The sequence below is a fragment of the Podarcis raffonei genome, chromosome 12 (assembly GCF_027172205.1).
Source record: "Podarcis raffonei isolate rPodRaf1 chromosome 12, rPodRaf1.pri, whole genome shotgun sequence".
Lineage (NCBI taxonomy): Eukaryota > Metazoa > Chordata > Lepidosauria > Squamata > Lacertidae > Podarcis > Podarcis raffonei.
Window position 1 is genome coordinate 37,836,526 of NC_070613.1, and position 14,295 is coordinate 37,850,820.

General features: G+C 42.5%; 1 protein-coding gene across 2 annotated transcripts in view; it reads left to right on the top strand.

Annotated features, from left to right (window-relative positions):
- Nucleotides 1-14,295, top strand: part of CHN2 (chimerin 2) — a 151,164-nt gene that overhangs the window by 121,689 nt on the left and 15,180 nt on the right. For both annotated transcript variants that reach the window (XM_053359573.1, XM_053359572.1), the window contains one exon: nucleotides 3,257-3,334. In XM_053359573.1, the coding sequence (XP_053215548.1) occupies nucleotides 3,257-3,334 (78 nt within the window). The remainder of the gene's footprint in view (nucleotides 1-3,256; nucleotides 3,335-14,295) is intronic.

Genomic DNA, 14,295 nt, shown 5'->3' on the forward strand with positions numbered 1-14,295 from the left:
AAGAATAAATAGATTCAGCTATGCATGCATGTCTGAAAAGCCAGTCTTTAACAATTTACTGAACTTGCAGAATGTTACAAGTAAATAACACTCGATAGAAAATTGCACCACCAGATCTGATTGTGGTTGTCCATGTGTCTCTGCAAGTTTTCAAATCAGGCCATGATCATTCACATGCTCCAAGTCGTCATATGTTTGTTCTTTGCTTTTATGTTTGTAAATTAAAGCAAGGGTTTCTCTCAAAGGGTTTTGAGCAGGCTTCCTCAAGCTCGGCCCGCCAAATGTTTTTGGCCTACAACTCCCATGATCCCTAGCTAGCAGGACCAGTGGTCAGGGATGTTGGGAATTGTAGTCTCAAAACATCTGGAGGGCTGAAGGTTGGGGATGCCTGGATTTAAGGATTAGGGATACGCAGTAGAGTAACTGTGAAGTGACCCTAAGGCTGCAATGTTATACAGTGTCAGCAGATAAAACACTAATAAATAAATAAATAACGGCAATGGACATTAAAAAAATTAACAGTATTGTGACCTCCATTCCTAAATGCCTGGTGGAAATGTTTGGACCTATTTCCAAAAAGAAGCAAGGAGAAAAGACAAGTAAGTTTTTTAAAGGAGTGCATTCCAAAGTTTTGGAACCACTACAGAGAAGGCCCTGATCCTGAGAGGTGAGGATCTTCTCACCTTCTAGAGTAGAATCTGATGGTGGGCAGCACAGACAGCTCTTAAAAACCTGGGAAGAAATCATATGGGAGAAGGTGCTCCTTGAGATATTTGGGGCCTACCAAGGTCACCAAATTTCAGGTGGTTGGAAAAGCCAAAATGGACAAAACAACAGGAGCAGGGAAGCCCTCTGCAATAGGTGAGACCTCTGGAAAGAGGGGTCTGCCCCTGGGCAAGGAGGAAGGGGCCAGGGCCGCAGAGATCCCTGTAGGCACTGAATTTAAATTTGGTGCCAATTGAAAGCTCCACTTTTGGCAGGGAGAAGTTCTACCTGGGGGCTCCAGAGTGGAGCTGCTCCCAGTGGGCCTGGCACTGGATGCCAATTTTAAAAGGCAGCAGATGCAAAAAGCCCGCTTGCAGATGAACAATTGGAATTGTTTTCTCCATTGTTGCTTTCAAACTGTGACTCTACCACCTCCCCACCTGATACCATATGATTTACTTTCATTTGCTTTCCACCGTAGAAGCTGTGTTGGTCTTTTATACCAAGGGGGGAGGAGGGATTCTCTGTAGACCCATTTGAGAGCAGCCACATTACTCAATGCTAGTGGGGCTTATTCTGAGCAGAACTGCATAGGATTGGTAACTAATGTGAGGAAACCATGGAGAAAACGGAAATCTTGATTCAGATTAGTTAATGTGGAACGGCTTGAGGCCCCAAATAGATTATCCCAACCAAAATGTGGCCCTCATAAAAAAAAGCTATATTAACTGACAGTGACCTCATTTTTCATGTGCCGATCATTTTGTAGCCAAAATGGTATCATGAGAGGGAAGAATCAGGTTTGGGAGCACAAAGGTTTGCAGTACAGTGGTACCACGGGTTAAGTACTTAATTCGTTCCAGAGATCCGTTCTTAACCTGAAACTGTTCTTAACCTGAAGCACCACTTTAGCTAATGGGGCCTCCTGCTACCGCTGTGCCGCCAGAGCACAATTTCTGTTCTCATCCTGAAGCAAAGTTCTTAACCCAAAGTACTATTTCTGGGTTAGCAGAGTCTGTAACCTGAAGCATATGTAACCTGAAGCATATGTAACCCGAGGTACCACTGTACAGTCGTACCTTGGATCCCGAACACCTTGGTACTCAGACATTTTTCCTCCCGAATGCCGCAAACTTGGAAGTGTGTGTTCCAGTTTGCGAACGTTCTTTGGAACCTGAACGTCCAACGGGGCTTTCACGGCTTCTGGTTGGTTGCAGGAGCTTCCTGCAGCCAATCAGAAGTCACGCTTTGGTTTCCGAACATTTTGGACTTCCGGAACAGATTCCGTTCGACTTCCAAGGTATGACTGTAGTACAGTTTTTTAAGGAAGAACGCCAAAATTAGCCCAGTGAGGGCTAAGCATGCCCAATGGCCAATCTCTTTTGGGGTGGGCAGAATGGAATGGAATGACGCATCCTGGGAAACAGGAGTACTGTACTCCACACATTTTGTTGCATATGGGTCCCCATTGCATATAGCATGACTGCTGTAACAACCATATGAAGGAGAAAAACAGGAAAACTGCTGTCTTACTTGTACTGTATTGAACTAGGTGAGTCCTTAATGCATCAGTGAATCTGTTACTCTCGGTATTTTCTGGGTAAATCAAATTATAGAGTGGATCCGTAGCTAGCCCCTTACACCGAAGTAATCCGCAGGCATACTGAAATAATTTAATTACTTCACTTATTCTAAAGCCAGTGTGCACTAAAAAAACACCCCCACGTTATTAATTTAATGCATTGCAAAGAGCCGCCGCTAATCCTTGAAGTGCTACCAGATTTTCACTTATACAGGATATGAAAAAGAGGAGATTTTTTAGCCCTGCAAGATTAAACAATCACTAGGGTTTAAAGGCTTAATCTGCCGGTGTTTGTATTGGAATAGCACACAAGTCCCCAGCTCTGAGTGCAATTGGAAGCAGGAGTCGTTTATGAACGGAGGGAGGGGGGTGCTCCCAAGTAGAAGCGATCTCTCCTTTGAAATGTGTTGTAGTGTGAATCTGTGAAGCTGCCCCGGCTGCCTGCACTTCTTTCTACTGCTGCTGCCGGAGGCGAGAAGGAGGAGGGGAGTCGCTTCACTGCATGAATCCAGGCTATTGTTTCAGGCACACGTCTGCTTTAAAGAGAAGTATCACAAAGCAGACCCGTTACTCATTCAGATGCAGAAGCTCCTTCCATCACACAAGACAGCCCATTCAAGTCACATGCCAGAGGTCTCGGCAGAATGGGCTGCTGCAGCTGCTTCGAATCTGCTGTCCAACATTAGAAGCAGTTGGACAAACCTGACAGCAGTCAGCCTCCCGGCCTCTGAGGAAGGAGGAGGAGGAGGAGGAGAAGGAGAAGAAGACAGGGAGAATCTCTGGGATCCCAGCTGCACCATGTTTTCAGAGGAGTTGTGGCTTGAAAATGAGAAAGCCTGCGCCGCCGTGGTTCACAAATCTAAAAGAGGAAGGAACCGGCAGGAGCTGCTGGCAGTGGCTTTGGGGGTGAAAATGGGAGTCAAGGGAGCGCTCTTGTGGCAACCTCTCAAACTCTTTGCCTATTCACAGATCACCTCTTTGGTCCGAAGAGCGGCGTTAACGCAAAACGACAACCATTTCAACTATGAAAAAGCACACAATTTTAAGGTAAGAACATCTTGTGTGTGTGTTTTTACTCGTGTTTTTGCTTATATTGTCACTACGCTCTCTGTGTGTGTCTTTTTATCTATATTTCTCTCTTAGAAAGGTAATATTGATTGGTTTTAAGCAGTACTAAAGAACTGTTAAGAGAATAAAACTTGTGATACAACCAAGGGGCTTCCTGGGAAGGAGGGAAGGAAGGAAGGAAGGAAGGAAGGAAGGAAGGAAGGAAGGAACAAAGAAAGACAGACAGACAGGCTGAATACTCAAAACAAGCTCACTGGACCTTGCTGGAATAAAAATGTGGGTTGTGTTCCTGATAAAACTAACTTAAATCTCATTGAAAGCAATGGGGGTGGCAAACCAAAGTGTATGTACATGTAACTCAGGCTGCAATCCTATACGCATTTTCCTGAGAACTCAGTGGGTCTTCTCTGACATGTATAGGAACCACACCATTAAGTCTTATAAGAAAAGAGCTGGATCTGTTACAAGTAAACATGGGTAGAACGAGACTCAGGACAGCAGTCCTTATGCTTTTAAACCAGCTCACTGGATTCACAATTCCTCTGTGGCGGTTCTCATCAAGCTCTTTCTGAAATGGATAAAAATGTCTTTCTCCTATCTTAAATTTTGCCCGTGAAGCCCGTTCTTAACGTTAATCATCCATGTCAACCACAAAGTCGACTACAGCAGCCCCAGCACCTAACCAGAGTGGTGTGAGGGCATTGTCTAATCTCTTTTGTTGGGTCAATGTGCCAAGGAAGCATTCTTGGAGTGAAACGTCAACAGCTGAAGTTCTACAGTATAGGTTTATATCTAGAGAGTCTTTCCATCCCTCAGACAGTGTTTGAGAGGGTATACGTACATAGAAGAGGTGACTCATCTTTAGAAACTTGGCTTCCCGGCATCTTGTTCAATGTCTTTTTTTTTGTGGGAAGAACTGCATTTGTTCCAGGCTGAGACACACTCCCGCTATCACAGTTAAAAATCTCCAAACTCCTGTTTGATGTTTACTGGGAATGGAGAACAATGATTTTTATTCATAAGGCCTTGGGCACATGTTCTGTCTGGTGCTTGCTTTGCTAGGAAGTTTAGGTAGTCTTCTACTACTATCTGTAAACAAGCCCATCTCTAGCAGTTGCTAGGGGGAATTCACAAAAGAGAATCAAGGATCTATTCCCAGGTGGGGGAGGGTTGAAACTACAGCCTTCCTTGAGGGACAGATGGCAGCTCTTGCAGAGTAAACTAGAGCACAGACATCTGATGAGTGCATATGTCATACATGCTGGAACTAGTACTTTTCAGATGTATTAACTAGTCTGTCACCTCCCAATGCAAAAAATGGGGAAAGGAATTATTGTATATATGCTTCATACACATACACTGTTTTTAAACTCCTATAATGTGGGTTTCTCTTTTCATGCACTATATAAAAACACTTAGAAATAAGATCTAGGTTATCTTAGAAATATCTCCCCAAATATATTTTTGGATCATTCCAAAATGATCCAACTCCTTTGTTGTTTAAAGCATCTTTAATGCTCGCAGATTCCCCATAATCATCATTTTAGATAAAAAATGGTTTCACTTTAGCCAGAAAAATATTTTCTCATGACTCGGGGCATATTTTCCACGTTGACCTATACATTCTTTCTTTCCTCTTCAAAATTCCCCTTGTTTGGTCTTTGATTTAAAACTGGATGTGTGCCCAGAACCTTTTATTTGCTCACTCTAGCTGTTCTTCATGCCCTCTTGCTTCCTGTTTGAAAAGGGCTATAATTTAACTTGGTAAATCATATGATTCTCTTTTCAAAACTTTAAATGCATGACTTGAAACTGGGTTTTTTTAAAAAAAAAAATCTCAGTGTGGGTTTTAAGAAGTACTTTGAAAATGTCAGCCGGCCAACAAAAAAGGTATAATGCATTAGTAAAATACCTAATTTGTTATTTATTTATCACCATGATTTATAGCCAACCTTTTAAGAGGAGTGCATGCAGGACAGTTCACAGTTAATAAAACAACATAATCACAAGTATAATTAAACAGAAATCTTTAAAAAGAAATCAGTAGCAGCTTAAAATTAAAATGAGAGTGAATGTTTAATTAAAAGTATGCCAAAATAAGAGTGTCAGTGGACAGTGATGGATTGTGGCTTCCCAGGAAGATTCTTCCACAGTCTGGGCGCTCCAAGAGAGAAGGCCCTCTGTCACCAGCCCTCCCATTGCACCATGGATAACAAAGGCGACGCAGGCAAGAACTTCTGTGGTGGACTAAGAGTTCTTGAGCATATTTATATGGAAGGAGACAATTCTGTAGATACCCAGGTGCCCAGGACATTGAGGGCTTTAAAGCTCAATGCCAACACTTCCAAGTTGAGCCTCGAAACAAATTGGTAATATGTTCACTTAGTAAAGGATTGGAGTAATATGCCCTTGTCTTCTGGCTCCAGCCAAACCCTGGTGGCTGCATTTTGGGCCATTTAGAGATTCCAACCTGTCTTCAGGGACAGCCCTACCTAGAATACCTTGCACAGAGGCTTACCTGGGGTCCCTTGCACCCTTGGCAAGGAGCTATATCGGTTCCCTCTCCACCCACACAAAAATACAACTTTATGCCACAGTGCAAGAAGGACAGGAAGCTTCTCTTGTGTTTGATCTTGCTGTGACAGCGGTGTTTCATCGCCCCATACGTATACATTATACACTCCATAGTCTCATACAGTGATTTTTGCGCGCGCGCACACACACACATCCTGAGCCTGTGTCCCCGGCAGGGACCAGTTTTGTCACCTCTGACATTGCAGTAGTTTGAGGTGCTAATGACTGACACCAGGCCTGACCTCTAGATGAGGACAAAGCTGCCATTTTAACACCATGAATACCCAATCTATGGCCATTTCCCTTTGGCCAAAAGCTGTGGTTACAGCCATATAAATAGGTGCATTTGAAAACTATACCTGCCCTATTAGATCAAGCCGATTTACCCTGATCTAGCCAGGGTCACACTACACACGTGGAAGAAGCCTTCTGCCTATCTCTTCCCAGGTAGGTAAATGAATGAATGCATACACTAATGGGCCCCATACAATTGGTTCCTTTTCCAATGCAGCGCATCCATTGAGCCATTTTCAGAATTTTCTTTCTATGTGCTCTTTGGGAACATGGCTGTATTAAGCCTCCATGCCTCATTTGCTGTCAAATACCATTGGCAGGATTGTAGCTGTTTTGAAAGAACTCTTGAGTAATCTGTATGTAGTTCTTCAGATAGCACGCCTACCATGATGGGATTAATGTTTGTGTAAATATCACAATAAGTTAAAATAGTTTTCGTGCTTTATCTTAATTTAGCAGTGGCAGAGATAAAAATGGACCTAAAAACTAGCTCTCCCCTGATTGTCTCATGACACTACAAAAGTTGATTTAAGTAGCACGTTGTGCCATAGACATGATAAAAGGCAAAACGTTCTCATAACACCAGAACTCATGGACATTCTATGAAGCTGAATATTAATATATTCAGAACAGATAAAAGATGGTACTTCTTCATGCAGCTCATAATTTAAACTATGGAACTCCCTCCGGAGGCAGTGATGGCCACCAAGTTGGATGACTTTAAAAGGTGGTTTGACAATATCAGTGGCTACAAGTCAGAAGCAGTGTGGTTCTGAATACCAGTTGATAGAAACCACATGAGAGGAGATTGCTGTTGTGCTTGGGTCCTACTTACGGGTTTCCCACGGGCATCTGGTTGGCCACTGTGAAGACAGGAAGTTGAACTAAATAATAAATAAAATTATAACTAAAATGAACCATTGGCCTGATCCAGCAGGCTCTTCTTATTCTCTTATCCTGGCCACTTGTTATAGAACAGGTTAGGATAATATTCTATAAAACTGAATGCATGTAAGAGTGTGTTAATGGCATAGATGTTCATCAGAATGTTTGGTGTATGCTGTCGTCAAATAATCACAATAAAAAGTATTCACTTGCAACTTTATTCCCTTTCGGGTTGCAAGGACTCAATATGTTCAATATGTAAGTTTAGCAAATGTGAGTCTAGATCTACTGGTACCCATGTGTGTGTGGGGGGGGGTTAAATGCAGTTAAAAAGTGTATGCCTACATAACTTCCTTTTGATTGGGTTGAAACTTGCTCTGAGTTCATTTTCTGACACTAACAGATTCCACAAAATCAAGCTGTCAAACCAAAGCTTTTTAAAATGCTGTGCAATCATTTGTTTGCAAATTTAGTCTATTAAATCAAGTCCATCTTACGCAAGTTTACATTTACTGTGATCCCACAGAAGGGAAAACAGAATCATAGATGAACATGAGAGGGATGTAGTAAAAGAAGCTGTTGGACTTGCATTCCTTGAGCAAAATAATTACTCTTTTAATTATTAGGCTATGAATGAACCAGGAATGAACAATAGACTCATCATACTGTTAATGTTGTTTTAGATGAGTTAATAAATTGTTCTAGAGAAAGAGTGTTGTCCTGTGAAAATTGGAACATGGATTCTAATTAATTAATGGAAACTTTGCTTTCAGTGGACAAAATATCAGGCTCTCAAGGTTACAGAACTCAACACAAGCTTTCATTTGACCTTTTTCGTTTTCACACAAAAGAACTAAAGACTCAGAAAGATGCAAGAAAATCTACTACCAAGCTAAGGGTCACCACATGTTATGCAATGATAATTGTTTATTTTGTTAATGTGATAATTGCTTTACTGTGCATCATAATGAGTTACTGTAGCTCCTGGTTTGAAATGTATGGCACTAAACAATGCTCACAAACAGCAGATGAAATAGCAAAGCTGTGTCTGGACTGGAAAGAAGACCAAATAATCTGGCCCAAGGTGACTGTGGAGCAGGGGTTGTCAACCTGGTCCCTACCGCCCACTAGTGGGTGTTTCATGATTCTAGGTGGGCGGTAGGGGGTTCTATGGCACAAGCTGAATCCTCCTTCCATTGAGCACTGGTGGGCGGTAAGGAAATTTTAACATCAAGAAAGATGCATTAGTGGGTGGTAGGTACAAAAAAGTTGACTACCCCTGCTGTAGACAGATTGAATGAGTGGTACTTTCAAAGCATGTCATATCTTTCTTGAAAATATCCATGATGCTAAGATACCACACCTCTCTCTTTGCTCATAGATGCACCAATATTATTAGTTCATCTGTCAACTGTGATTAAAATGGCTTTGTCACAGACTGCTATATCACAGACAGTGCCTGGAGAACTTCAAAAAATATTAATTATTGCAAGCATCGCAATTGTATGCTAGCAGTTTTATCATTACACATAGAGAAGGCTTTTGATTGCCTGGAGAAGCTTTTCCCCTTTACTTCCTTCTGTACTTAAAAACCAACAATTTTAGCTAACTTTCTGATTTGACAAGGAACTTGCTACGTGCTTTCTTCTTCCCTGGCTCTCCATTCTGTCCACTGAACCTTTTGTAAAAGGAACACAAAAAGCTGCCTTATGCTGAATCAGACCATTGGTCTAGCTGACATAGTATTACTGACACTGGCAGTGGCTTTCCATTATTTCAGACATTCCCGTTCCTTCCTGGAGATGCTAGAGATTGAATGTGAGATCTTTTGCATAAAAAGCATGTGCTTATTGCTTGTTTGTTTGTTTTACAAATTTTCAGTCTATGAGAACTGAATCTACACTTCACATTGTAGGCATCAAATGAATAAGAACTTTGCTTTCCGGATAATACAAAGGAGAAAAGGAAATAATTGTCACACACAAAACCCCTGGTCACCGGCCCCAACCCTTTCTCTAAGCCAGGGGTTGTCAACCTGGTCCCTACAGCCCACTAGTGGGCGTTTCAGGATTCTAGGTGGGCAGTAGGGGGTTCTATGGCACAAGCTGAATCCTCCTTCCATCAAGCACTGGTGGGCAGTAAGGACATTTTACCATCAAGAAAGATGCATTATTGGGCAGTAGGTATAAAAGGTTGACTACCCCTGCTCTAAGCCAGGCCCTCCAGATGTTTTGGAATTACAACTTCCATGATCCCTAGATAACAGGACCAGTGGTCAGGGATGATAGGAATTGTAGTCTCAAAACATCTGGAGGGCCAGAGTTCGCCTATGCCTGCTCTAAGCCATGCAATCATGTATCTCCTGCTAGTTCTATTCAAGTGCAAAAGGGTAGTTAGGATATCTGCCTGGAAAATGCGGCATACCCGAATGTGGGTTTTATTGGTCAGAAAGAACCAGAGGCCATGAAAGCTGGGTTGCTCTTGCAGTTTTGTCCCCTCGCACCATCTCCAGGCTAGATCTTCCCAGGTCTAATAGTTAATTGGGCATCCACAGTTTCCCCCTTTTGGGGGGCTGAAAGCGACCTTAGAAAAAGGGGTGGTGGCAGAAACTATTAGGGAAGCACCGCAGGGCTTATGTGCAGCAGTGGGGCCAAGAAGGGAGGGGGAGATTCTCATGAGCACCCCCTCTTTTCTAAAATAATCAGCTGCAGTTAATAAATAATCTCCAGCAAAATTACTATTCTGTGTGATGTCACAAGCAGACCTAAAATATCCCTGTCACTTGCGTAGAGCATCTTAAGGAGATTAGGAAACTACTGTTTTAATAATGAACTCAAATGCATTTAACTTCGATAAACATTTTGGTTAGTACTTTCACTTACCTCATCTGCACATAACCCTAAGCCAATTCGTGGCTTAGCATGAACGTGCAAATGTGAAGGCTCCTAATGAGAAAATTGAAACTGCTTTGCTCCTGCTCCAGTCGTTCTGCTGCTGAGCCGTGTCTTGCTGAGCCATGGTTTGACTTAGTGTGCCTTCCAAACCCAAGGCCCTGGTTTAGCTCTCCAAGACAAACCATGCAACCAAGATTCGCCCCATCGTTTTTCCAGCTTGTGGTTTGCCTGGTAGATCTAAACCACAAGCCTGGGTTTGGAAGGCACACTAAGCCAACCACTGCTTAGCTCAACACAGCACAGCAGCAGAATGATGGAAAGAGGAGCGAAGCATGTGTGATCTCTCTGGGAGCCCGCAAGTTTGCTTATTCATGGTTTGACTTAGCATTACGCATGAAATGGGTCATTGTGAAGCTGAACAAAAAAAAAAAAAATTCCCACTCTTCCCATATCCTTCTCTCATCTTCGACCCATATCTGTAGATTCAGTGGGTCAATCAAACAGCATATTTAACTCCACTAAATTTTGGATAACAATCCTGATGTCTTTTTAGCGGACGGTGCAAAAATTGAACAAACATAGCTTTCATCTTTGCAAAAAACGAGTAGCGTTTCGCTCTGTTCTCCCTAACTATCCCAAGTATATTTTCATCAGCTACATACGTCATTGGAAGGGCTTGGAACGTCTTAGTAGCACACCACATTTCCAACACTTGCCAAACTTCAAACTAATTATACATTACATTTCTCTGAAAAATGTCAAAATATGCAACTGCAATACTGGTATCATCTTTGATCCCAACCTCTGATACGCCTACATTACTTGAGCAGCTTCGGACTTCCAGATCATGATAAGACTCGTGTGTAAAAGCCACGCTGGCTGAACCAACTCTGGATCATCCAGAAAAAACTGGGAGAAACTGGTCTTAAAATTTTGTATATCGTGACCATGTTTCAGATTTCAAAAGATTTCTGTGTTCATTTGCTTCATTAATGCAGGATTTGAGACTAGCACTTTCTGTAAAATAGTCTTTTCATCTATCTTATGCTGTTCATTGTCATGGCTTGTATGGAGATTGGTAGCAAAATGGCACATACTGTATTTTTCTTTCAATAGGGATCTGTTTAGATTTTGTTGGTCTCCATAAAACAAGTTTACTTATTTAACTTGGAGAGGAGAAAGAGACAAAAATAGTTTGCCTGTGCCTGTAGTTGACTTAAACATGCAAAAGTCTGTAATTGCCTGCAGCGTCTACACAAACCTCTTGTTATTCCTTTTGAGTCAATGATCCCTTTTGTTTAGTGATTGTGATGTGTGTTAATTACACAAAGGTTCATGCAACAGTTACATTCTAATTATGATCCATTATGACTAATTAAATATTGAAAATTAGATGAAACTTACATAAATTATCAAATGCTGTCCTGCAACAACAGGGAAGGGTGGCACCAATAGAGCAGAACCATGAGAAAAATCAAAATGGTCCAAACCAATATTTATGGAGGAATCTCAATGCATTTTTGTTCTTTAGCTATTCCCCAAGGGAATATTTTTTTTCTACAAAGATGACCCTATTGTCTGATCTTGGAGACTCTTAAGAAAAGAGTTTCTTTTTTAGTGTTCACATGCCAAGGAAGCAAATCTGCCTTTGCACAAATATTACTTTCCTGAGATGGAACTTAAGGTTTGAAATGTGTCAGGATCCTTTCATACATCGGTCACACCCTTTTTAGATTTTGTCCAAACCTTGTCCTCAAGAAGATGCCAGAAAGCCCTCCTGCAAGTCAAGCAGGAAGAATGTATGCTGTTAGGAAGCAGGAAGAAATTACCAGATTCTTGTTCTAATGTGTGATTAACGGATGCAGAGTTTTCAGAACCTTGCCCTTTTGTTTTGTCTTTAATGGGCTGCTTCAAAAGGTCCTCTACAATTCAGCGAATTGTTTCTTTTACCAAAAGAGTTTTCAGTCCAATCTGCAGCCTGGTACCACAATCTGAAACACACAGTGCTGCCACCCAGAGAGCCTGGGCTCAGAGGCGTCCCTTATTTCCCCCCCTGAGAAATAAGTCTTTGGTATGCATGGAAAAGAATGCCAGTATATGGGCTTCACAGAAAGGTGGAAAACTTCTGCCCATATGGTCCAGATCACAACCATTTCAAGCAAGTAAGAGATAGATTTCTACATGTTGCAGCCACCAGATGAAATACACTGTTTTCCATTCTACCAACTTTAAACTCTACAACAGTATATTTCATACCGTTCACGGGGAAAACTACACCAAATGCTGCACTAAGTTAAAAGATAGACACACACACAGAGAGAGAGAGAGAGAGAGAGAGAGAGAGAGAGAGAGAGAGAGAGAGAGAGCAACAAGAGAGCAATCTGGACCAGAACCTTTCTACAAGATGGCCTAGTTTAGTTGTCATGAGTGGCACTTTGGACATGGGTGGCACTGTGGGTTAAACCACAGAGCCTAGGACTTGCCGATCAGAAGGTCGGCGGTTCGAATCCCCACGACGGTGTGAGCTCCCGTTGTTCGGTCCCTACTCCTGCCAACCTAGCAGTTCGAAAGCACATCATAGTGCAAGTAGATAAATAGGTACCGCTCTGGCGGGAAGGTAAACGGCGTTTCCATGCACTGCTTTGGTTCGCCAGAAGCGGCTTAGTCATGCTGGCCACATGACCCAGAAGCTGTACGCCGGCTCCCTCGGCCAATAAAGCGAGATGAGCGCTGCAACCCCAGAGTCGGTCACGACTGGACCTAATGGTCAGGGGTCCCTTTACCTTTACTATTTTCAACTAGTTTTTGTTTTCTTTTTGAAAGCTTTAATAGTTTTAAAAATGCATCCCCATCGCAGTCTGAACTAGTGCAGTCATCCTCACCACCTCATTCTGCTCACCCCCACTGCTCCATGTAGCGGCTGTTTACTAACAGCACACCCCACAGATCAGGCGATTTTTCACAAAACCATCACAAACACCTTTTAAAAGAGTAAATCTGATGCATGCGAGCATAATGGCTGTTTGGCCATTTATTTTTTTATACCTCTTAAGGTATTAAAAGTTATATCTCTCTAAGCTGTGCACAGGAAACGAAAGCAACAACAGACAACTTAAAAATACAGTGGTACTTTGGTTTTTGAATGTCTCAGAAGTAGAACGATTCAGTTTTCGAACGCCAAAAACCCAGAAGTAAATGCTTCCATTTTCGAACACGCCTCAGAAGTTGAACAGCTTCTGCTGAGTTTTTTTTTTTCAATTTTTCTCTCTTAAATTTGCAGGCCTCGGTTTTCGATCGTTTTGGAACTCGAACGGCCTTCAGAATGGATTACGTTCGAAAACCGTGGTACCACTGTATTACAAAACACAAGTTACATATAGGTACACAGTTATATATGCAGACACAGTTACATTAATACAAATTTTCTAATATGTAAACATGAATATCAATTCATTTTCCTTCTGACACACCCTCTCTCTCAGCCTCCAGATTCTCACCCAGGGTCCAAACAAACTCTTAACTTACCCACAAAAGTCTCACAGTGAGAAGAGGACCTGGAAGAATGGGCATCACTCTAGTCTCTCACTTTCGACTTGCTTTTTATGAGCAGGCCCAAGGTGGATAGCCTTCCTTAGGCTGCCTTCATGTGTCCCGTTCAGCTACACCCAGTTCTAGAAGCAGCGGATTTGTTGAGTTTCCCAGGTGGTTCAAAGAACGCGAAAAGGGGGCCCCTTCCACTTGCAGCTCTTCCTTCACCCTCTGTCACCTCCTCCTCCTCCTCCTCCATCTTCTTCCATACAGCATGTAGTAACAGCAACCATAAAGGTAAAGGGTAAAGGGACCCCTGACCATTAGGTCCAGTTTATCTACTTGCACTTTGACGTACTTTCGAACTGCTAGGTTGGCAGGAGCAGGGACCGAGCAATGGGAGCTCACCCCGTGGTGGGGATTCAAACTGCCGACCTTCTGATCGGCAGATCCTAGGCTCTGTGGTTTAACCCACAGCGCCACCCGTGTCCAACAGCAACCATACACAGACATTTAAAATGTCATCTACAAAGTGGCTGTAACATGCCAGCCAGTCGCACTAGAATTACTTTCACCTTATGTTTTTAGTATGAGGCTACAAACAGGTGGCCATATGAAACTGCCTTGTTCTGAGTTCAGCGTATTGTCTGCTACACTGGCCGTGCCTCTCCAGGGTCTCGGACAAAGGGTGCTTTCCTACCTGTCCTGCCAATGCCAGGGATGAAACCTGGGACCTTTCGCATGCAAAGCACATGCTTTAGTACT